This window comes from Parasteatoda tepidariorum, chromosome 2 (genome assembly GCF_982258835.1).
Source record: "Parasteatoda tepidariorum strain Cologne lab strain chromosome 2, Ptep-v5.0, whole genome shotgun sequence".
NCBI lineage: Eukaryota > Metazoa > Arthropoda > Arachnida > Araneae > Theridiidae > Parasteatoda > Parasteatoda tepidariorum.
The window spans coordinates 83,107,175-83,133,229 of record NC_141756.1 but is presented as its reverse complement, the minus strand read 5'-3'; the positions used below and the strand labels follow the sequence as shown (position 1 = coordinate 83,133,229).

General features: G+C 31.3%; 1 protein-coding gene across 1 annotated transcript in view; it reads right to left on the bottom strand.

The window, feature by feature from the left end:
• The window catches only part of LOC107441666 (uncharacterized), a 38,152-nt gene extending 12,366 nt beyond the window's left edge, over positions 1 to 25,786 (bottom strand). The window contains exons 1-3 of the mRNA XM_016055010.4: positions 25,483 to 25,786; positions 17,699 to 17,907; positions 16,216 to 16,375 (exon numbers count right to left, since the gene is read on the bottom strand). Coding sequence (XP_015910496.3) covers positions 16,216 to 16,375; positions 17,699 to 17,907; positions 25,483 to 25,700 — 587 coding nt within the window. The 5' untranslated portion in view covers positions 25,701 to 25,786. The remainder of the gene's footprint in view (positions 1 to 16,215; positions 16,376 to 17,698; positions 17,908 to 25,482) is intronic.
• Between the last annotated feature and the right edge of the window lie 269 nt (positions 25,787 to 26,055).

Here is a 26,055-nt window from a genome sequence, read left to right as displayed (position 1 = left end):
AATTCATACCTTATAATTCAATATTTTTTCATCCTCACTTTAATTAAATAATAAAAAATAATAAATAATTATTAAAAATTATTTTTTGCATGAAATTAGCTTTGGGTAAATGAGTTTTATGAGTGGGTGTGAAGCGTAATGAATGGTTTGAAGAATAAACACTTTGAATAATTAATATTTACATTTATTTACAATTTATACATAATTCGTTTAGTTTAAATGCGGCATCAAATAATTAAGATGCGAATCAGAAAATATATAATAATAGAACATTAAAAAGCAATTCTGAAAAGTAGGAATTAAAGTTGCAGTTAAAACAAACTTAAAGTTATTAAATAATTATAAAAACAATTAATGCAGATTATGATGTGTGATATCACGTCGCTTCATTACTCCCCTTCCAGTGAGAACCTCATTCGAACGAATCGAGAAATTTAGATGGAACTTTAATAGGTCTCCCAACACGTGATGTCTTGTTAAAAAAAGACTTCTTAGGCGGTTCGTCAGAAAATGTCACTCTTTTCTTCTTGATATTTGAAGCAGCAATTTTTGGAAGGACTGAAGGTGTGCCGACTGTAGGCATCGAACAGAAGGAAGAGGCGTTGTTCTTCAAGTCTGCAGACTGTTCTATGAAGCATGGTTTTAAACGATTAATAGAGATATTTCGAGATTTTTCCTTTATTGATAGTGTGTAGTAATCTTTGTTTCTGGAAAGTACTTTAAAAGGTCCTTCATATGGGGGTTGAAGTGGTGGACGAACGGCGTCAGTTCGTACGAATACATGAGAAGTAGTGTTAAGATCTTTCGTCACAAAAATGGGAGATTTTCCATGTCGTGAAGGTGGAGCAGGCCTAACTTGAGAGAAATATTTTCTTAGTTGACCAGCGAAAGTAGAAATGTCAGTAGATACTTGTGTCTCATGAAGAAAATCGCTAGGTAATCTTATATTTGAACCATAAACCAATTCCGATGGAGTCGTTTGGAATTCTTCTCTGAAAGTGGAGCGTAGCCCCAGTAGTACAGTAGGTAGAACTTTCGTCCACTGAGGATTATTATGGCACATGATGCTATTTTTCAGAGTTCGATGCCATCGCTCTATAAACCCATTGCAAGCAGGATTGTAAGATGTGGTTCGCCTTCGCTTGATTCCTAAGAGGTGGGCAAGTTCGGTGAAAAGAGACGACTCGAACTGACTTCCTTGATCTGTAACTATTATTGACGGTGTTCCAAAGCGAGAAATCCAACCACTATAAATTGCTTCTGCAACGGTGTTAGCTTTAATATCAGGCACCGGTATGGCTTCCGGCCAGCGAGTAAACCTGTCTATTAGTGTTACACAATATCTTTGTCCTTCGGAAGTTATCAAAGGTCCAATTATGTCCAGATGAATTTCGTCAAATCTTTTTGAGGTTGGTACATACTCCCCAACCGGTTTATGCACATGTCTCTGTATCTTGGATCTTTGACAAGAGAGACAGTTTTTAGTGAATTCTTTGACATCTTTGTTCATTGAAGGCCATACGAACTTTTTTGTCACTATATGTGCTGTAGCTCGAGCCCCTGGATGACATAGATTGTGGATTGACGAAAATATTACTTTTCGAAATGCCTTTGTCACATAAGGTCGTGGTTTTCCTGTGGAAATGTCACAATATATTTCTTTATCGGTTCCAAAAACAGGTAATTTTTCAAACTTTAGATTAGTATTTGATTTTATGAGATTTTTGAGCTCTTCATCAGTTTCTTGCTCCTTGGCTAGTGCACTAAAATCAATCGTTTCCGGAAGGACAACTTCCTCAACTCTTGATAATGCATCAGCTACTTCATTATCTACACCAGAAATGTGCTGTATATCAGTTGTAAATTGGCTGATAAAATCTAGATGCCTCATTTGTCGCGGTGATGCTTTATCACCTTTCTGCAGAAATGCGTAAATTAGAGGACGGTGGTCAGTGTAAATGGTAAAATTATGTCCTTCAAAGAAATACTTGAAATGCTTTACAGCAGAATAGGCTGCAAGTAGCTCTCTGTCATAGGTGCTATAGCGTGTTTGAGTGTCTGTCAACTTCTTGGAGAAAAAACTCAGTGGTTCCCAGACACCTGAAATATTTTGTTGCACCACACCACCAATAGCATGATCAGAAGCATCGACCATTAAAGCTAATTTCGCTTTTTGATCTGGATGCGCCAATAATGTGGCAGAGCATAGTTCTTTCTTACTATTTTCGAAGGCTTGAATAGTTTCTTCCGTCCAATTTATTATTGATTTATCATTTTTCTTCTTCCCTTTTAGAAAACTGTTAAGTGTCGCCAATTTCTCAGCAGCATTCGGTATAAATCGATGGTAAAAATTTATAACACCAAGGTAACGACGCAGTTCTTTGATATTATTTGGCCTTTTATATTCAGCAATAATTTTAATCCTGGCATCAGTTGGTTTGAGGCCTTTTTCTGAAATGTGATGCCCCAAAAAATTTATGTTTGATTTTAAAAAGACGCATTTTTCTAAATTGATGACCAAACCAGCTTCTTGAAATCTTTGAAACACTTGTCTTAGATGTGAAAGATGCTCGTCTTCGGTTCTGGAAGCCACAAGTACATCATCAAGGTAGGCAAAGCAGAAATCTAATCCGCGAAGTACGGTATGGATGAATCTTTGGAAGGTTTGTGCGGCATTACGTAACCCGAAACTCATTCTTATGAATTCAAAGGAGCCAAATGGGGTACAGATTGCTGTTTTCTCAACGTCATTAGGTTCGACCGGTATCTGGTGATAAGCTCTGACTAAGTCCACTGTCGAAAATATTTTACAGCCATGTAATTGGTTGTTGAAATCTTGAATATGTGGCAATGTATATCGATCAGGTATAGTGACAGCATTTAAATTTCGGTAATCACCGCATGGTCTGTAGCTTCCATTTTTCTTTGGTACCATGTGTAAAGGACTGGCCCAAGCGCTCTTTGATGGCCGACAGATTCCTTGCTCAATCATGTACTCAAATTCTTTTCGTGCAATTTTTAATCTATCGGGTGCCAAACGTCTAGGTTTTGAAAAAACTGGTGGACCAGTTGTTATAATATGATGGGTGACGTCATGTTTGATCTCTTTGACTGTCGAATGTTCTACAGTTATATCTTTGAATTCATTCAACAGTTGGTAAATTCTAGGATCAGTAGTTTTAGACGACACAGTAGTCAAATTAGTTGACGGAACATGGGCAAGTCGACCAAAGGATTTTAAAGATGTAGTAGGATCTATTAATTTTCTTTTTTTAATATCAACTAAAAGACCGTATTCTTTAAGAAAATCAGCACCTATTATTGCTTTAGAAACATCGGCAACAATGAAAGTCCAACAAAATTTTCTTCGTAAGCCCAGATCAAGGAAAAGTCGCTGTGTTCCAAATGTGTGCACTTGCGAAGCATTAGCAGCATATAAGTAAAATTTTGGATCAGGACTTTTTTTCTGTTTTGAAGAAACGGGTAAAACAGATACATCAGCTCCAGTATCGATAAGAAAATTTCGTTTACTAGAGTGATCATAAATAAAAAGGCGACTTGAATTCTGGCTACCATCGTCTTGCGCCGCCAACGATGGCCTAATTAGTTTTCCGATTTTTCGAAATCAGCAACAAATGAACAGGGTTTAGTGCATCTGGTTGACTTTTTACCAAAACGACGATGATACCAGCAAATACCTTCTCTAGATTTTGATCGGTTCCTATAATTGGAACTTTGGCGATTAAAATGGTTCCTATTTCTAGAGGTACTGCGTGATCTTCGCAGCTCGCTAACTTCTTTAGAAAGTTCATTAATTTTGTCTAATATTGTTGATAAATTCAGACTTTCTGATGTAGTCGCTTCTGGATTTCTATTGGCAGAAAATTCGCCAACGCACTGGTACCTGCCGCAAGTTTCTAAAATTTTATCGCCCATTTCAGCCAGTTTATCAAGAGCTTCAGTGCTGACAGCTAAAATGGCTTGAACTTGCTGCGGCAATTGTTGTAACCAAAGTGGTTTTAAGACATTGTCATTTACTTTACCCATCGCCAAATTTCGCATTTCGCGTAGCAATTGACTAGGGCGCTTATCGCCAAGGTCTAGTTCGGAGAAGAGCTTTTTTAGTTGAACACTTTCGGAATCACTCAAACGAGCAATAAGTGCTTCCTTTAATGCGGTATATTGATTTTCTTCGGGAGGTGATAAAACTATATCACTTACCGTATTCAAAATTGTCTGTTCCAAGGCAGCAACGGTGATGTTGTACTTTGTAATTTCAGCCGAAACATTACTATTCTTAAATTGAGCTTCAATATGCGCAAACCATAATTTCGGAGTTTCATTCCAAAAAGAAGGAGGTTTTACTGAGACGCCTTCAATATATTTAGAAGTACTTGGATTATCGAGCTCTGTATCTCCAGTAATAGGCATAGCTTTTTCGAAGGTTGCAATTGAGTTATCGAAATCACGTCCGAAAGTCACCAGTGAAGCGTAATGAATGGTTTGAAGAATAAACACTTTGAATAATTAATATTTACATTTATTTACAATTTATACATAATTCGTTTAGTTTAAATGCGGCATCAAATAATTAAGATGCGAATCAGAAAATATATAATAATAGAACAACATTAAAAAGCAATTCTGAAAAGTAGGAATTAAAGTTGCAGTTAAAACAAACTTAAAGTTATTAAATAATTATAAAAACAATTAATGCAGATTATGATGTGTGATGTCACGTCGCTTCAGGTGCAATTTTTTTTTGAATTGCTTCATTAGTTTTGAAAATATGACTGAAAACGCAAAAAGCGAAATTAACATTAAGGGGTACGAACTTTGAATCGCTCTCCTGATCAAACTATGGGGACCACATTTCCCAGATTGCGGCTACCCCCTATATTTTGAAGATAAGAAATCCAAATATGTAAAAAAAAATGCATGTTTATTCAGAGAAAGTACGTTTTTGTGTCTGATTTCGTAACTTAATTAATAGTTAGCACTAATTAATTAGCATATTTGAGGTCACCCCCAGGAACCATTAAGATTGACACTTAGTTTGTGAAAATCCGATCATTAGAACGAAAGTTATTCAGGGTGATTCGTTTTTTTTTGCGGACTGTACTGTTATGTATTTCATGCGCCCCACGTTTTTCGTTTTTCAATTTTTTTCTTAATTATTATTCTCCACTACTAAAACGTGGTTTTTAAAAACATTACTTTTTATTTTGAATTTTTTTATTTTGAGCTATGATTTTTTTAATTTTTAATTTTTATTTTATATTTTTAAAAAATTATTATTTTTTAGTTATTATTCTTCACTACAAAATACGTGGTTTTTAAAAATATATATTTTTATTTAGATTATTTTTCTTAGTCAAGAGTAGTCAAAACTACTACAAGACCACTACTAAAGTAATAGAACTTTTATTTTAAATTAGGGATACAAAAATCTTTATAGAAAAACAATACCTTTACGACTTTCAATAGTTTTATGCTGATGACAACCAAAACAATCTGGAAATGAATGAGGAAAAACTGGATCCTACCACGTGATTTTTCAGCCAATAAAAATACTCCGGCAACGAAAATATTTTCACCTGACACGTAATAATTTGAAATAATGGAATCGACAACAAAAGAAAATCTCGAAAATATTTTTTTTTTAAATTTTAATTTTATTTTACTTTGCATGTCTTTTTTCTCTTCATTTTCATGCATTGTCATCCAATTCTGAACTGTGTGCTAAATTTGAAGTTTCTAGCTAGTCGGGAAGTTAGTTTAAAATCGATTACAAAATTCCACCCGGACAGACATACACGAAGGCAAGTTTATATAAACGTGGTAATAAAAACACTCTTATGACCTGATAATAAATTGATCTAAGTCCTAAATGTTAGCTTTATAACATATAATTTATTTAAACTCAGTACATACATCTAACCTCTGTTGTCGCCAATGTCTTAATTTTAAAATATAGTTTTTCTTTTATAAATTTTCTGATATTTTCATATGAAGGATAGTATTAAGTTCGAGAATTAAAAATTTGTGCCCTAAAAAGTTGTTAAAAATTGTAATTATTATTAATCGTTGACAACAGAAAGCTTTTAATTGAAGGTTGACATTTTTTTAATTATGCTATTTTTTTAATTATGTTATTTTTAATTATGTTATTTTTTAATTATATTTTTAATTACCAAACTCATATAACAGTATTTAGGAATCTATAAATTTATGTTACGTATGATAGTTGCAGAATAACCTGTACGCAATATATGTAAATAAAATATATTTTTAAAATTGCGCATTTTCTATTAATTGCATTTATTATTCTTACATTGAAAAAATATCAAGTTATCTATGACCTCCATAATGAATGAAGTATTTACCGACTTTTATATCTATTAAGGAATTGAATCAATTTTTCACAAAGTTTAAGATCTCATCTCATTGCAAAAAAAAGTTATTTAATAAAATTATGTAAAAAAAGTAATCTATATATATATTTCTCTTACACGGCACCAAAAAAAAGCCTCATTACAACTCCTCGAATGGCAACGTTAGAAAATCGACCAATGATTGCTGCTAATAATGTCACATGGCAAATGTCACATGAGGTGGCTAATCATATAGCGCTTTTAAAAACGGAAACAATAACCAGCGTGCGCATTATCAGATTGTTCAATTCAGATTCATGCCATAAAAACATGATAATATTTAATTTAAACTCAATTAGGAATTAATTAAGCTGGCCTTCTCCATGACTATAAATAAGTCACAGGGTCAGACTTTTGAGAAAATCAGTTTAGTATTGACTACAACAAGACAAGTTTTAAGTCATGGACAACTTTATGTTGGCCTGTCAAGAGTTAAGTCATTTGACAGCCTTTCAGTAATTGCTCCAAGATGCCAAATCTATAATTGTATTTTCAAAGAAATTCTAAATGCTTAGTGTTAATTTCTTAGTTTTGCAGAAAAAAATGTTTTTTGGAAAAAATTTAATTGAAACTTCTATTGGCAGTAGGCAAGGGGAACTGCCAAAATCAAAACTCCCCGATTAGAAATGCAGCATGGCGACCTCCAGTGGTATTTCTCGGGTAATGCTAACAGCCATGCATTTTAATTTATTGTATGTAAAACATCCTTATTTTGTTCTAAAATGTTATGTACTTTATCACAAATATTAATTAATATAGATATTGATTTCAATAATGCTGATCACCAAAAAATATTTCATTTGGCGATAAAACAAATTTTTGTGTACTTGAAAATAAAAGACTTTTTGAGGGTTATTATCTCACAAGGAAAAGTTCGGGTTTAAAGTTTATATTTTTAAATAAAAAAATTTTTTTCTTCAACTTTCAGAATTTATAGCATTAACTAATTTATTATACACATTTAGTTGAATTTAGGTGAGTAACTGCAATATTTTGTAATTTATTTTGCTAATATGTTTCTCATTTAGCTAATGTTTTGATTTTTTTCACCATGTACAATCTAAATAGCTGATATACTTTTTTAAAAGACAATAAGAACATTGATAGAATTCATCTACATAAGTACAATACTATGTCTTTGAAGATAAAATACTATGTCTTTGATGATAATATGCTATGTCTTTGTGCTAGAACATTGTGTTCATTGGCGAGCGAGCGCAGCGAGCCATGGTTCACGGCGCGAACCACATAGGATTGCGTAGCAATTCTCGGGGGTTGGCGAGCGTTAGTGAGCAGGGGGCGGAGCCTTCTAGTTTAATATATATTTTTATATAATGAATGCTTCTAGCAATGAAACAAACGCTTTCAAATTTTATTTTAAAAATATTGATTATTTAGCTTACAAGAAACTATTACTTTAAAGCGTGATAACATTTTTGAATACTCTATTTTTTTTCTAGTAAATAATATGTCTTTGTTAATTTCTAAAAAAAAATAATCTTTATAAAAAAGCTCACATTATTCTTTTATAGAGAATATTGATTTAATAGAGAATATCACTAAAATAAAACAGGTTATGTTTTCTTACAATAAAAGTTAAATAGAATTAATTCTTCAAAATAGCGTTTCAATAAAACATAGTATTAAAATGTTACGCTATTTTTTGTGATTGGTCCATTAATAAATTATTTTTATTTCTTCGCAAACACAATTCTTGTAAAAAAAATTGAAAAATTGAATCTGTTATATCAAAAAACTAGATCGTTTTTTAAAATATGAATTATAGTGTTTAATAAAATATGAATACATTGTATTTGTAAAGTGATCCTGACAGTAAAAAGGTTATTTTCTTTTTTAATTCTCTTCTAAAAAGAATTAATGAGTTGTTTTTATTCATCATGGCTAGTCGAGGAGGAGAAAAAGAATATCGAATTACACTGTTTAGGTTAATATAATTTCGTTCTCCCACCACATTTACGCGTAATCCATCGCCAATTCCACCAGCAATCGCCACGTTTATAATCTACGGTATGTTTTTTCAATTCGCGACCCGGATTCGAATACCAGCAATGACTGGTTGGTTTCAAAGTAATATTTGAGCAAGGACAAAAACAAAAAACGCTTACGAACTTTAACCGATCACGAGGAGAAAAGTGGAACTGAAAAAATTAAAACCTGTTTGATTTTTTGTTGAAACTTAGCGGTATTTCAAACAAATGCCTTTTTAGTTTGTCTGTTTTTCTCCGGTAGTCAATCATGTTTTGATATTTCCATCTCTACCCTTCTCAGTAGTTGATACATTGAGCTGTGGTGGTTTAGGGGATAGAGCGCTCGCCTCCCAATGAAGTGACCTCGGTTCGAATCTCTGATCGATTCAAATTCCACACCCGGCTCACACTGACCTCAGTGCTGACGTAAACCTCAGTGGTAGACGGATCTTGGGTTAGAGTCCTCCTGCCGTAAGGCTAATCGTTGGAGGTTTTCGTGGTTTTCCTCCCCATGTAACGCAAACGTTGGTTAGACCCAGCAGAAAATCCTCTATGAAGGCTAATTTGTCCCAATGTTTGATCTAGGAGTTCCGCTGCCTTCTGGATTGGGTTCAAAGTTATAAGGCTACGGAGTTGAACATTACTAGTCCTAAACTCAATGCTACCTCTAAGACAGACTTAATTTTTTACGATAATTTTTTTAATGATTTTGTGACATGAGAGTCTTATTAACTAATTTAATTCTTTGAAAAAAACTCAAAAATGTAATTTTTTTTTTTAATGAGATTTAAAAAAAAAAAACACCTCTTTAGCAATGTTTAGCCGTTATAAATAAAATGTTTGAGAAGCTACCAGCTGCAGGAAAGAGAAATATAGCTGATATTTAAACGAGATTCAAGATTTTTTAGATCAGAATCATTCGTGAAATTCGATGGATTAGGAAAAAGTAAACTACTCTTCGACTATCAAAGAGTAGTTTACATAATAGTATCTATAGGCACATAATAGTACCTATAGCTACTATTATGTATTGAAGAATCATGTTTCCTAATTTTGAGTTTTATTTAAGTCACATTATAGCTACACAAATGAATGCAAATTTTAATTACTTAGGTTTAATCAAAGTTTAATTATGAGCAATTCTAAATTATATTGATCATTGGTTCTAGACTATCATCATGCATTGAATTCATCTAAATCAACATTCGAGTATTTATTTCATATTTGATGCCCTCGATCACGATTTTCAAAATTCGTAAACTTTAAAACAATAATTATGGTTTTTTTATTTCCTCCTATTTAACCCTCTGTGTTCGTATGGCAGCTCTAGGCCACCAATTGCTGTTGAGTATCAACAAAATACGAACGCAAAGGATTAATTGGATATCTGCAAGTGACATCACCGTTGGTAATTTGTGGAAGATTTATTCATAAGCCAATCAGGTTCGACACACACGAGTGACGTCTCTTGCAGTTATTTATTTAAATCTTCCAGTTTGGCATAATCACTAGAACGTGAGCTTGCGAAACGTACGAGAACGCAGAACAAGATTTTGAGAAGGATAACTGGCGCACAGTGGTATCAGAGAAATGTAGACATACACACGGACCTAGAGATTGACAGTTTTGATCACCATTTTAACAAACTAAATCGAAATTTTTTTAAGAAAGCGTTAGACTGTAAAGCCGCAAATTTCGACTCAATTTTTGAGTTCAAAAATTTAGCTGAAGACGCCTCCCTGAGGCCAGTTGCTCACTTTTTCATAAGTGATGTAACATTGACCATGTGAGTATATCTCAATGGCTCGAATATAGTGATTATACATTATATAGCAATGGCACCAAAAATATACATGACTCTATAAATATGATACAAACAAAAAAAACTCGGACATGGACTTGTCAATATTATAAAAGCGTTGACACAAATCAACTCGATTTGTTTAAATACTTGATTATGCTTGGTAAAAGTGCACTAAGAAATGAAATGGATGTATTAAAAATGTAATGTGAGAATGTGAAGAGAGAAAGAGAATTGTACCTGGGATGTACAATTAATTTTTGACAAACTCCTTACTAGAAGTATACTTTTATTTTTATTTTTACTTATTTATTTACCTTCTGTTAATGCAAAAATTTATCATTTTTATGATTTCATCTGAGCAATGTTTTGAATGTTGAGTTTCACTTGAGCAATGTCATTTTTATAATTTCACTTGAGCTCACTACTAACTCTTTATACTTTCATTTTTAGGATACAAGGACCTCAAGGGTCCGCATCTCGTGATAAAGGGGTAAAGGGCAACCTCGGCTTCAGGCGCCCCCCGACCAACCGACGGGACTAGGATAATCACTTCACTTCTTCCCGAATTACAAGAGCCCAATTATTGGGCGATCTGCCCGAGAAAGTTTTGAATTGATACTTCGCTTTGGTTATAACAATCCTTAAATAAGGTCTGAAACAGACCCAGATGCTGTGACTGATAGGTTTGTGCATAGACAAAGATCACAGTAGCAGTACCAAACGAAAATAAGAACAGTCAACAGTGCCGGATTACCCATTAGGCCAGACTAGGCCATAGCCTTCGGCCCCCAATGATTAGGGGCCCCCTTAAAATGGATCTGTGGTGAAATCATCGTACTTGATTCGAGAAGTTCATGCTCTGGCGAACCTGAAAATTTCAACATACGCTCAAAGTATTTTTCATAATCTCTTTGAACTGAACTGAAGCTCAAGAAATAAAATGTGATCATCGTGAAATTTGGTTACCATCGAAACCATCGTGATACTTTGTTCTTTTCTTTACTTTACTTTACTTATCTCTTTTTTCACAATCTGCTTTACGTTTTTCTTCAGTTATTACTTGCTCGATTATTCTTGTTCGTTTTTAATTTTGTTGTTAAGTTTTCACTAAAGTTATGTTTAAATTTAGCATTTCTTCTTTCTGTTATCTTTGGCGACAGACTTAACTAAACATGCAGACTCATAATAAACGCAACCGATTTCTCGCCGAAGATAAGTGGTGACCCGGACGTGATTTGTACACACAGTAACGTCTACTTCGCAATCTCTTGACAGTAACGCATACTTCGATGGATGATCCACATTGAACAGTTGACTTGCTACTTGTGATAGCGGCATCATCCACCTCCTCGCTCTGTTGCTGCTCAGTCTCGTCTCGAACATACACACAACGTCGGCCAGCACACACTCGACTGCTCAAGGCAACACAGGACGGACCACGTCTGTGAAGTTAGTACACCTCTCACATTCAGCACTCAAAAACCCGGTGATCTTAATTCCAGCTCTCCCGGTCTTTCAGAAGTACAGCAACTAAGTGGAAACCGTTCATCGAATTCTATATATGATAAAATTCTGGTGGGGGAGTATTGTGGTGTAACTACGACTACGAATATTAAACATCAATTCCCTGGTATACTTGATTCAATCACGAGGTACCTTTTGATAGATGAAGGTTGGCATGGTCGATAACTCCGCCCCCACAGATTTTTTGAAGATGAATTTAAAAAAGTTAAGAAAAACAATAATTTCTTTAAAAAAAATCTATTTCAAATATATATTAAAATTTTTTCAAAATGCTATCGTTATTTTTTAGCTCTAATTTAACGAAATAAAGTAAAATTTAATTTATTATTATTTATTTTGATTTTAAATATGCATTCTTAAATGAAAATATATATAAATACTTTCATATTTGAATGAATTAAAAATATAAGAGAAAAACAATTTAATCGAAGGACCCCAAAAATTTGAATGGCCTAGGGACAGTCAATCTCTGTTTATAAAACGACAAGAAGAAAAATGACTGTTATCCTATAAGTGAGGAAATTTTTATTCTGTTTATCCCTGGAAAGTCTAAAGCTTCGATTTATCACGTTTCCGTGAATCATAAAAGCAAAGTGTCACGCGCTTTATTCTATGTGCACGACTGAAAGCATGCTTAAGACCATCCTGTCCTTTTTAAAATGCAAATCTCAATAGCCATACAATAGAAAAATCAACGCAAACGGTATAAAATTCAATACTGAGATTTTAATCTATTTGACATTTTTGTGAGATAAGCTATGAATTTCAAATTCATTTTCCGTTTCAAAATTAAATTTTGTTTTATAATTTTTCTGAAATTCTAGTTTAGAGCTCTTTGCATTAGCAATAGAAAGGAAATAGTTGTCAAGCCACTTTTCTCGAAATCTATTGCGAAGCATTTTAGTTGTTTTTTTTAAAATTGCACAGCAGTATTTATACTGCCTTGCAAAAGAAAAATCAAGGTGAGCAACAAATAATTTAAAATTGAGATTTGTATGTATTTGGCATCTCTGTATGATTAACTACAGGGTTATGCATAATTCCCTCCGGAATTTCGAAGAGTTATAATAAAAAAACGAAGACGAATATGGCAGAAAAGAACACATGAAATTATGCCGAAAGTATTCAAGTTTTAATTTAAGCAGTTGTCGGTAGATGGCAGTAACATGTACCACTGAAGCCAGTTGTAGTAAAGAAAAATGGCGTTTACAGGCGGAGGGAATTATGAATAACCCTGTACATGTTGCAAAAAAAATTTTTTTTTCAAAAATAAATTTTGTTTTATAGTTTCCTGAAATTCTATTTTAGCGTTCATAGGAGTAGCTATAGAAATAAAAAAGGACGTTAAGTCACTTTTCTCGAAATGTGTAGCGAAGCACTTTCGTTGTTTTTTCAATTGATTGGTATAAGATCGTTATGAAGAGCTGTCAGGGTTAATCGCACTTTCTCTTTCTTAGTTTCAAAATCCCAGATTGAGAATAACGTCCGTCCATAATTGACTGTAATCTGTCTTGTCAAATGTAATTTTGATGCATACTTATTGATTTATTTAAAAACATCATTTTAAAATACCACAATTTTCATTACAACTATTAATTTGAGAGTAAAAAAAAGTTTTCTGGTTCTGTAACTTCTTATAAAACCTAAAATAAGTGTTTCCGACTAAACTATAAAAAATTAACTGTACATTGCTTATGACTCTCCTAAAACGGTGAAAAACAACAATTGAAAAATTAGTCTTGATCCAGTTCAAAATACGACTGAAAAGCGTATATAGGTATTTCATTGTATTCTGCCGTGCAATTGAAAAATCAACGTAAATCGAGAAAAAAATTCAAATTTGACATTTTTATGCATTTGGCATCTTTGTATGGTAAGCTGCACCTTGCAGAAATTTTTTTTTTAAACTAAATTTTATTTTAGTAATTTTTAATTTAATTAATATTGTATTAAATTTTATTTTTTAACATTTTATTTTAGCGTTCATAGTATTAGCAATAGAAGGAAAATAGCTGTCAAGTCATTTTTCTCGGAATCAAATAGTGAAGCACTTACGTTGTTTTTCCAATTAATGGGCAGTGTAGGTAGTTAATTAACTAACTGTACACTGCTTATGACTCTCCTAAAACGGTAAAAAGTAACAATTGAAAAATTAATATTGATTCAGTTCAAAATACGACTGACAAGCATATTTAGGTTGTTAATTGTATACTTCCGTGTAATTGAAAAATCAACGTAAGCGACAAAAAATTCAAAATTAATATTTTTATGCATTTGGCATCTTTATATGGTAAGCTGCATCTTGCAGAAATTTTTTTTCAAAAATAAATTTTATTTTATTAATTTTTAATTTAATTAATATTTTATTAATTTTTAATTTAATTAATATTTTATTAATTTTTAATTTAATTAATATTTTATTAATTTTTTAATTTAATTAATATTTTATTAATTTTTAATTTAATTACTATTTTATTAATTTCTAATTTAATTAGTATTTTATTAATTTTTAATTTAATTAGTATTTTATTAATTTTTAATTTAATTAATATTTTATTAAATTTTATTTTTTAGCATTTTATTTTAGCGTTCATAGCATTAGCAATAGAAGGAAAATAGTTGTCAAGCCATTTTTCTCGGAATCAAATAGGGAAGCACTTACATTGTTTTTCCAATTAATGGGCAGTGTAAGTAGTTAATTGCTAATTTAGGTTTTTCAAGTCAATTATTTATCAAAAATATTTTAGACGTTATAAATTGAAGTATTTAAAATGACAAAAGGAAATAAGACTGATATTAATTTGGTATCATTTTGCTGACATGTTTAAAATATTTAAAATGACAAAAGGAAATAAGACTGATACTAATTTGGTATCATTTTGCTGACATTCACATTTAAGGTGAATATCAACTATTTTTCGCCTACTCACGGCACTGATGAACTACTTTTTGCGTTTGAAAAAATATATACCCACTCTTCTGTTGCGAAAAATACGAAATTACTTTCCTCACAACTCAATATAATTTGGTTATTAGTTTATTGTAACTAACTATGAAAAATTCTCTTTCAAAAAAGTCACAGTTCAGATTGAAACGATATCATTTTGAGGAAATTATTTAAAAACATGACACGACAGAATATTTATTCAACATACATAAATGAAGTCATATCGTTTCGAAATCTTTTTCTTTTTTTAAATCTGAACAGCAGGTAACTTTAGATTTTACTCGTATTGAGCAATGATGAATGTGATACTGTTTCTAAAAAAAAAATTTTTTTTTTCCTTATCTGTACAGCAGGTTATTATTTCAGATTTCAATACCAGTGAAAAAAAGAGAAACTTTTTTTTGTTCTAGAAATCTTTCATTATTCAATGTGTATTGAAAAATCGTATCCCTTTTTAAATACATTTTTCAGAGAAATATAAATAAAAGGAAATTCAATGAAATGAATGAGTTGATTTCATATATTGATACACTTTCCCTTCAATTCTTTGCATCATTTATAATACAGCAGGAAGGCAATAGTTTTTATTTTATTTCATTTTTTGTTTATTATCAATAGATATTGCAAAAACAGTTCGGGCGATTGCGCAAAAGAAATAGCCCAGCTTTCATATGAGGCTATGTTTATGATCATATGGGTTTTTGATGCATTTTGTAACAAAAAAAATTTAATTTGTTTTCTATTAAAAACAGAAGGATTTATTTATGTTTTGTATATATTTAAATATATTTTGAAGAAAAAAGTAGTTAAAAAGGAATAATTTTTAAGTTTAAAAAAATTCAGCGTCATTTTAGGCATATTAAATTAATTTAATCCCATTTGTTACTTGTTGCCAATATGTTAATCTGCGCAAATACGCTAAAAATATTTATTTTAAAGCAATAGCCTATTGTAAAACCACGTAGAAGACTATATGTACTATTTTATTGTAATTTTTTAAGTGGCGTCTGTCCATTGGCATGACAACCAATGGGGTATCCATCCATTTGCCGAACTTTTTAAACACATCTTGTATTTTATGTCAACGTTGCTATGAAAGTGTCCATTGAAAGAATATAGGAAGAAACGTTAAAGTAAAATTTTCGAAACTGAATATTTAATTTAATTTTTTTTGCAAATTTTTCTTTTACTTTGTCCAGACTTTTTACTTTTGATCATAATGATTGTAAGTGTGTTACATAAAACATAGGAAGTATCAACAAAAAAAAAAAAAAAAAAAAAAAAAAAAATTCAAGGTTTCTTTTTCCTCCTTTTATTGACAAACACATTGAACTCAGATGAAAAGAGTTTAAATATCTTAAGAGAGAAGAGAATATAAAAAGTATTTATATCACATGAAATTTACAGCCTGAGTTTATTATCCTATAGCTTCTACTGATATGTAACTTCTTTTACTCAATTTTCATCATTAGTTCAGATTTATTAGATATACTTTAAAGAACAAATTTAATAACTTACTTAGTATATAGAGATAAATTCAGCAAACCATAACCAGTACGGAATGCTTTCAGTTTTACTGGACAATGGTCATGAGCACGGCAACAAGCGTCCACGTCTGTTTCCGAGCCCAAATCTTCAAATGAGCCGGCTATATCACCAACTCCGCACCACTTTGTTCCTGCAATAAAAATATTTTTCCTGATGCTTATGCAAATTAAAATACATAAATGCAACAAAATTAGATATGTTACAATATTTTTTTCTGTTTTCTTCATATGTTAATTTCGAGTGGGCATTTTTGATCTTGAACTCCAGTATATTTGCATATCATTTGCGAATTAATAGCAATAGAATAGGGAGATAAGGCTTGCTCAGTTACTTCAGAACACGTACGTGAACGTGTGGGATATACGTGAAAGTTCTAAATCTATGTGTTTCAAATTACGTACGGATTAATCTGCGGCTAATAATAGTTATTCTGATTAGACAAAGGAATACTTGTTTTACGCTTATGTAAGTTTAAATTAGTTATGTAAGTTTATTATTAAATTACGTGCGGATTAATCTGTAACAAATAACAGATATTCTGATTCGATAAAGGAATACTTGTTTTACGCTTATGTAAGTTTATTTTATCATGTTAATGTAAATCTGTAGCAATATTTTCTAAAAGTAATATCTTCTTTAGCTTTATGCTGAGACAGGTTCCAAGTGGTGTAAAATGTATCGTTAGTTTGTAATGGTAGTACTTTACTTACGTCGCACTAGAGCTGCTCGATGGGCTAATGGTGACGGTCTGGGAAACATTCATGTGAATGATCCGAAGACATGCCATCACAATTTCTATCATACGAATGGTTTCCCCACTTTGGTAGCCCGAAGACCTGCATGATATCTTTAGTTTGAGCCATGTAAAAAAAAAAACTTTTCTGTGAAATTCGATTTGTTTCACAAAAATAATTTATTGTGCCTCGGTTGTTTAACAGAATGAAGCAAAGCTCAAACCGAATGCTGAAAGCAGGATTTTGAGAGTCCAATACTAAGGATAACCAAAATTCCGATTTGCATATGCAGCATGTTGCGATGCCGATATTGTAAATAAACTCGACGGTGTTGTGTGGAAGTATAAGCTTAGGTACCAATTTACGTGGTAAGTCTGAATACTGAAAACAAAAATTTAAATAAAAACAAAAAACTGAAAACAAAAGTTTAAATGCTTGGCCATGCCAGAATTAAAAAAAAATAGTATTATCTAACTTGACTTTACATATTTACTGTTTTCAGAGTTGCTTTAAGTTGCAAATATGGAATTGTAACTAGATTAATAGATTGCGCATGCTTGCGTCGCAGATTACTCAAACAGCGTTTGATCAGTTACTTCAGAACATACTTACGTAAACATGAGAAAAGGTACGTGAAAGTTTTAAATCTCTTTGTTTCAAATCACGTACGGACTAATCTGCTACAAATAAATAATTCGGAGATTATTAAATGATTTTACCTGGTGCAATCCCATTCCAAATGCTCCAAGTTCCTATTATAAGACCTGGTGATTCAGTAGTAGTAGTTGTTGTTGTGGAATCTGTATCATTGATTTTAGGAATTTCAAGCTGTGTACAGCTATTGATGAGCAGTAACATTTCTTTGAAGGTGGGATATTTCACTGCTAAACCACTCACTTTGATAATTGGTTCAGCATCTGCGTCTTCTCTAAAAATATCAAATAAACTCATGCAACACCACAGTAAGAATAGCAAGTGTGGCAAATTAAAATAAAGCAACGAAACATTCATTTCATGTCGTTAGATGTTGTCAATTAATGTACAGGGCGTTTCAAAATTCGAAAAAATATTTAGAAGGGTGATACAAGGTGCCAAAAAGATAAAAACTATCCAAGAAAGAGGATTGAAAGCGCTGGATCCATTGCGCCAGGGATGGCGAACCAATGGCACGCGTGCCATTTATGGCACCCGACACAATATTTTGGGCACGCCACTGATCATATTTGTTATTACACTATGAATTGTTATTACTCAAATGCTATTACACTATGAAGCATATGTAACAATTAAATTAAAATTCACAAAAAACAATAAACAATTACCAATGAAAAAAATTAACAATTAATGCTAAAAAAGCAATTAATAACCATAAAAAACAAGCTAACAATAAATATCTAACAAAAAAAAAAATAAACAGTCCTGCTTAAACTAACATCTTACAACCTAATATAAGTTATTTGTCATCTAATCTGCAACAACAGTAGTCACACTGATGTTACTTTAAGTTGAATTACGCATATAACTGAGACATTTCAAAATATTTTTTTTTTCAATGTAATTAAAGAGTTTTGAGTTGATAGTATTTAGTATTATTATTTTCCCAATAATCACGAAGGCAAAATTATTTGACGGCGCGTCTATGACCTCATTAAACAATTTTTTGGAAAAAATGACACGTTGGTGTTCACGAGGTTCGCCACCCCTGGACGCTTTCGCCTAATTTCGTTTCGTTTGACCTTTTCCTATGGAACCACCTTTAAGTACAAGTTTATGCGACTCTTGTGGACTTATCATTGCGCTGATTGTCGTCGTTTCGGCAAACATCAAAACACACATGGCATCTTTGTGTGCGTCTAGAAATCGTTGTAGACTGTGCAATAAGTTCAGTGGGAGCAACTTCCAAAAACTCTTGTAGTATAATCAAAAAAAAATTTTTTTTTCTGCTGTTAGCGAGTTCGTAGTATATTTTGAAGTTGTTTTACAGCGTGACGTCAAAATTTACGGGGAATTTCTTCCAATTTTCCCCCTTCCAACGTAGTTCGCGATTCCCAAATTCTATGGCAATTTTTCATCTTCTTGAAGCCTTTTATCATGTCGCTTAATTTGAAGTTTCCTGCATATGTCAGTAGTTTAAAGTCGTAATTTCAAGTGAAAATTTTGTATAAGGTTGTTGTTGTAATTCATTTACGTCGCACTAGAGCTGCACATTGGGCTATTGGCGACGGTCTGACAAACATCCCTGAGGATGATCCGAAGATATGCCATCATAATTTTGATCCTCCGCAGAGGGGATGGCGCCCCCGCTTTGGTAGCCCGACGACCTACACGTGAAGTCGAGTACTTTACTGTAGAACAGTTTAACGAGGACTGATACCGCACACCCTCGGTCCTTACGCAGGCTGATCCAAGTGGTCACCCACCCGCACAATGACCGCATTTAGTGATGCTTGACTTCTATGAACTGCCAGGAACCGTGTCTTAACAATTAGTTCACCGCGGGACTATTTTTTATAAGGAATTAGTGGAACTAATTAATCTATTAAATTAGAGGAGTTCATTCATTTTATCCAATTCATTCAATTTTGTTCATTTATTCATTAGAAACAGTACTACCGTTGAAAATATTCAGTGTGAGCTCTGCTCCAATCGACTTCAGTGGGGTATTTAGCTGTGGGATTAACGTTTCATGCTTATAGTATCAGGCGTTGTGCTGTTCGTAAAAACCTGTAATTTAGCGAAAAAATTATATTTTTTTCAATCATTAGAATACTTGATGATTTTAAGCTTAAAAACAATTATTATGTGAAAGTTATTGACATCACGTTGCACAAAAATAAATAATTTCAGATTAATTCATTAATTTAACTTATTATTCCAATAAATTGAAGTATACAATTGACTCCGCGAGCAACGATAATCGGGTAGACAGGCCTTGATATTAATTTAGCTTCGTTAAAAGGTTAGTTGAAGTATTCTGATTTTTTTTGTAACCTTCTTGAAAACATTTAATTAACTTCATTTAATGCATATCAAATAAAATAAGAAATATGGATTTATTTAAAACTATGCAAGCTTTTGTATTCACATATTGTTAAAATTTGGCATAATAAAATTACTTATTTAATTATTTCTTCTAATGTATATCATTAATATATGTTAAAAGTAGACATAGTATAAATTGCTATTATTGTTCTTTAACTCTTCATTACTACCTGATAATAAAATAAAAATGAAATACTAAATTGTGTATTCATCTAAGGAAATCAATTTGTTAGCTTTGATATTAATATTCATAACATAAAAATATAAATAACATAATAAAGATAACGTAATCTTTATATAGCCTTTATAATATCGTAATTTTTGTATAACATAAAAAATTACGGTCTAAAACTGTTTTTCATTGTTGTTGGTGCATTCTTATTGGACAGGTGATCGAACCCTGATTGTACAAAGAAGATTCAGCGGTCAATACAAAATTGTTATAAAGTTTAACGGGTTTTTTTTCTCTGTAAATTATTTGTCCAACAGTGCACTGATTGCAATACACGGTTCCCAGTAGATCACCGCAGTCAAACATCACTTACAGACATTGAGAGATTGAATGACCACTTTGATCAGCCTGCTTTTTTAATTTTCATTTTGAAGTTAGTTGCTTTTTCGTTTATTTTAAGTTTATTAAGTTTTATTAGTTATACTTTTATTGTTTTAAGTTACTACTGTTCCTAGTCAGTGATATTTGATTCTCAACTCATGGACGATACTCTCAATTCTCCTGTGGTCAATGCGAACCGGGAGCAGATTTCGTTTTCGTCCAGCCATCGCTGGGATTCGAACGTGGATCACCTAATTGGGTGGCGAGTACTCCATCTCTGAGCCACTTGCGACTCATTATAACATATTTTATATTTTATTTCATAACCGGGGTTGAACAGTAGACCCTATTCTTAGTTTACGACTATCAATTGAACATTAATGTTCATCTCTACGTAGCCTTGTAATTTTAAACTCAGCCCAGAAGACAAGGGAACTCATGGATCAAGAATAGGAACAAAGTAGCCTTCAAGGAGGATTTTTTGAGGGAACTAAACTATATTTGCGTTACATGGAGAGGAAAACTATGAAAACCTCTCACAGTTAGTCTGACCGCAAGGAGATTTTAACCAATGATCCGCCCACCACTGAGGCACGTCAGCATTAGCTGGTGCGAGCCAGGTGTAGAATTAGAATCGACAAGCCATCGCTGGGATTCGAATCCGGATCACCTCATTGGAGGTGAGCGTTCTATCTCCTGAGCCACCACGGCTCTACCGTCTCTCTATTTAAAACTCTTTTTTTATTTTTTTTTATCTGAAGGACTCCAATCAATGACCGGAGGGAGTTTCTAAGTAAATAGTAACAACCTCCATGCCTTCTATACATCTGTACATCAATGTAGTGTGAATCAATTCAAAATTGCGGATTTCTGTAAGAAACACACATACGCGGATACAAACATATACATGGGTGTTTCTCAACAAATACGACAATTTACTGTAACTGTCACAGAAATATAATATCATGAAATGAAATGACGATTTTTTTTAAGTTTAATTAGTTAGCTTTTCAGAAAGTTAGTTTTTTTAAAGTTAGCGTTTTAGAATGATTCAACACTGGTTTAAACTATTATATATATATATATATATATATATATATATATATATATATATATATATATATATATATATATATATATATATATATATATATATATATATATATATATATATATATATATATATATATATATATATATATATATATATATATATATATATATATATATATATATAAAAGTGTATGTTGAGTTTCATAATGTTATTTCTCTGCCATGTCACCTGCAATATTTTCAATAATTATTTGTTTTAAAATTGTTTTAAAACTGCATACATTTTTCTCCGTCTAATTTTTTAGATCTAAACTGTTGAAATCATTTTTGGAGTAGGTGCTCAAGGAGTGATTTCCAAAATATTCTGTAAAAAAAAAGTTTTGTAGAATATTTTGAAGTTAATTTAAACAAGTTTTTCAAGAAATCATTAGCACAGTACGCAAAAATATGTCATTTTCCATGGCCTCTTATTTAAATTCCTCCACAAAGCTTTAACTGTTTTTGATTAAATGTATGATTGGTATGCCATTTCGTTAAAATATATTTTCCAATAGAAGTAGACAAGACAACTTCAGGAAAAAAATCCACTTAAGAAGATTTAAAACAGGAAATAGGTTTTTATACTGTCATTTTCCTGCCTTCTCTAAATCATTAATAACATAAATTATGTTATTCAATCTGAGTCCTTTTAAACTCCATAATGTTTGTAAACTAATTGCTCTCTGTAAGGTATTAATCAGGGTTGGGTTACCTAAGGAATATTTAAAATCAATAAATAAATGAACTATTCTGAATTGTTTTTTGAAGCATTGTATTTTCTGGAAATTACCCATACGTATCAAAGAATCCAAATTTTGTAATTTGTTACTTTTCTTTATTTATATAGATAAATTTTTAAACAAGTATAATTTTAAAGATATGTATTTTTAAACATATTATTCACTATATTATTCATATTATTCTTTACATATTATTCACTATATTATTCATATTATTCTTTACATATTATTCACTAAATTATTCATATTATTCTTTACATATTATTCACTATATGTATTTGTATACATATTATTCACTATTATTGTTCTACTTTAATAAATATAAGACAGGTAGGTACGTATTTTATTTGCGTTGCACTAGAGCTGCACAATGGGCTAGTGGCGGCTGTCTGGAAAACACTCTTTGAGATGATCCGAAGACATGCCATCTCAATTTTGATCCTCTGTTTGCTAGCCTGACAATCTGCATGAAGTCGAGCACTTTACGGTGGAGCAGTTTAACGAGGTCCGATACCACACACCCTCGGTCCCTACGCAGACTGATCAAAGTGGTCACCCACCCGCTAACTGACCGCAGCCAGTGATGCTTGACTTTCTGTGTTCTACTGGGAACCGTGTCTTTACGATCAGTCCTGTACGGGACTTGATAAATTTTTATGGATACATATTCAATTACATCAACCTCTTTTAGACTAATTCATTTTAAAATTCTCTTTAAATGCAGTTTTATGGATTTTCTAGTAGAAAATATCATTTTCTTTCTAGACCACATCTCGTGTTTCGTAAAGGCCATAATAAAAAGAAGACTCAGTAACAGCACTCCCTGTATACTTTTTTTGGCAATTTTTATTTTATAGAACTGCCGTATATTAATTTACTTAAAATTTATTCCTTATAACAGGATCTTCCAAAATATTCGGAATTATTCATACGCAAGTAGCAGAAAAACTATTAAAGCTATAGAAAATAAACCTCTTTTTATGGGCACATATCAAATGACAATCATGATAATCAAAATTATTGGGGCGTTGACCTGTTGTTCCTGTTTCTATAAATACCAATGCATTCATTGAAATTAATTTGTATGACAAAAGTAAAATGTTGCCATGGCTACCACATCTCGGCATTTTTTTTCTTCCTAGAACGGGCATTTAAGTATTAACGACAATTTCAAGGAATAAAGTTTTGAAACCTCATTTCTTGGAGACTTAAATATGCGCCTTTTCTAAAATTGGATTACTCGGAAACTATTTGACCGATTTCGTTTAAATTTTGCGTTTTGCCATATGAAATTACATTCTTTAAATTGATGTAAAAAAAATTTCTACTATTATTAAATGCGATAAAAATATTAATAAATCAATAGTTAAAACTCTGTTTATTATTAAAAATTCTGTTCGTATTAAAAATTCTGGTTCAATATTAAAAATCCACCATATTTTAATGTTAGAAATCTAAATCCGTCGAGAAAAAGATGTTTGTTCAGAAAAAAGTATATTTTTGAGCATGATTTCTCAACTTAAAATATCATCTGCTTAAATAATTCATCATATTTGAAGTCAAGCTCACGAGCCATTAAGACTGAGTCCTAATACGTGAAAATCCAATTAAAAAGGGAATCAAAAGTAATTCAGGATGCTCCGTTTTTTCTTCTTTTTTCTTTTATTTTCTTTGTTTTTGTGTATTGTTGTGATAAAGTAAATTACATCCTTGCCAAAAAATTAATAAAATAAAATATCAAATTTATTCTCCATTTAACATTAATCTCCATTCTCCGTTAACTTTGAAATAATTCTTTAATGTTCAAAATTTCATTTATCATTGCTCTTGCTAGATTGTTTTGTAAGGCATACATATCAAATTAATTAAATTAATAATTAAAAAATTTATTTTAACTAAATAATTATAATTTATTAAAATTAATAATTTATTTCCCAGTGTTTTCTATTATATTAGAAAATAAATTCAAGTTAATAAGTGATTCGATTTCGTATGATGTTTACATTTTATTTTTTAATTAATTTATATAACGAGAGAACATAATTTTATACGTTTTCAGTTATATTTATTTGTTTCAGTAACAAATCATTTTCAAATTGAGAAATGAGCTATAAGAAGTATTTTAAAACATGTAACGTTAGTTAAATTATTATTTTTGCTTTCGTTTTACAGTTTAGGATAACTGTTTAATTTTATTTTAGATTTACTGAAATTTTAGATGTGAGGAAAACTTAAAGACATAACTCCATAATAATATGTTGATTTATGCGTAAAAATTAATGTCATGAGATTAATTTAAAATAAATGTACAATACTTTAAGTTTTAAGATTTTAATTTTGTTAAAAGAATAGAAATCAAAAACGCAATAATAACAGAGAACAATAATCAGAAATGATGATAAATAGCTATTGGAGGTAAATATGGCTAAATAAGGGATAAATAAATAGTTAACTCGTAGATATCGTTATAACTTTTAATGTTTTTATTTTTCAAATAACAGGCAAATATTTTCAAATCTTTTAGTAAAAACCAAACATTTTACAATTAAAAAAAGTCGTTTCCTAATTGGCAGTATTAAATTAAACAATGGATATGAATTAGTTTAAACTGTTTAAAGTCTTCTTCCAAAAAAATAAAGATTAGATATTTTACTTCACAAAATTTTGTGAAATTCATACAGCTAATTTTATACAACAATACAATTGCCTCATTAGTCATAAAATTACTATTATTAATCATAATTATTAATCATTATAACATTATTAATTTATCATTAATCATAAAATTTGAAAAATAAAATTTGAAAATAAGTAAATAATGAAAAGGAAAGAATTTCACTTTACAAAAAATGCAGAGTTAGAAAAAGTTATAGATAAAAGATAAAAGTTAAAAATACAGAGAAAACATGGAAAATAATATATTAAAGATTAATAAAAGGAAAAATTTTACTTTTAATTTTTAATGCTTTCAGTTAAAAAAAATTTTTTTTATTTAATATCTATATATATTATTTTATTATATTGTATATCATTTTAATATTGTTAACGCACAATAACTAATAATATCGTTACTCACTCTAATTCATGTAGCCTGCAATGTTTCATTATTCCACTTTCATCAAATATTATCTCCGCAAGAGTTTTTCCATCAGAATAGAGTATTGGTTTCAGTTCAATGTCCACAAAAAAATTTGGAATTTCGCACAATGTAATTGAATTGAGTAAGGAAACTGAAAAAACGCACCGCAACAGAAATATCGAAACATCACTAATTTTCTTTGCCTTTAGTGCCATTAACAGGTTCGATGAAAACCTGGTGACCTGCTACACCTGCTCATAACCGTTCCTTTCGACCGATTGAACTAGCAAACGATGATGACTTGTTTTTTGCGGTCAAAAATCTGGCAACGGGTGTAATTTATTCTTTTGATGCTTTCTGAGGCGGAAAGAAGTATAATGCTCATTTAACGTTCCGCCAAAAAACTTTCAAGACTGTCATCTTAATATTATTTATTATAAAGAACAAATGAAAAGAAATGGGAAGAAGAAGGTTTCATTTTATAAGACAAAACCGGGCTAAACGGAAGACTTAAAAAACGAATTGTTTGGGTTTCAGAAATTTTATCAGTCGCTGGAAGGTTGACAGTGA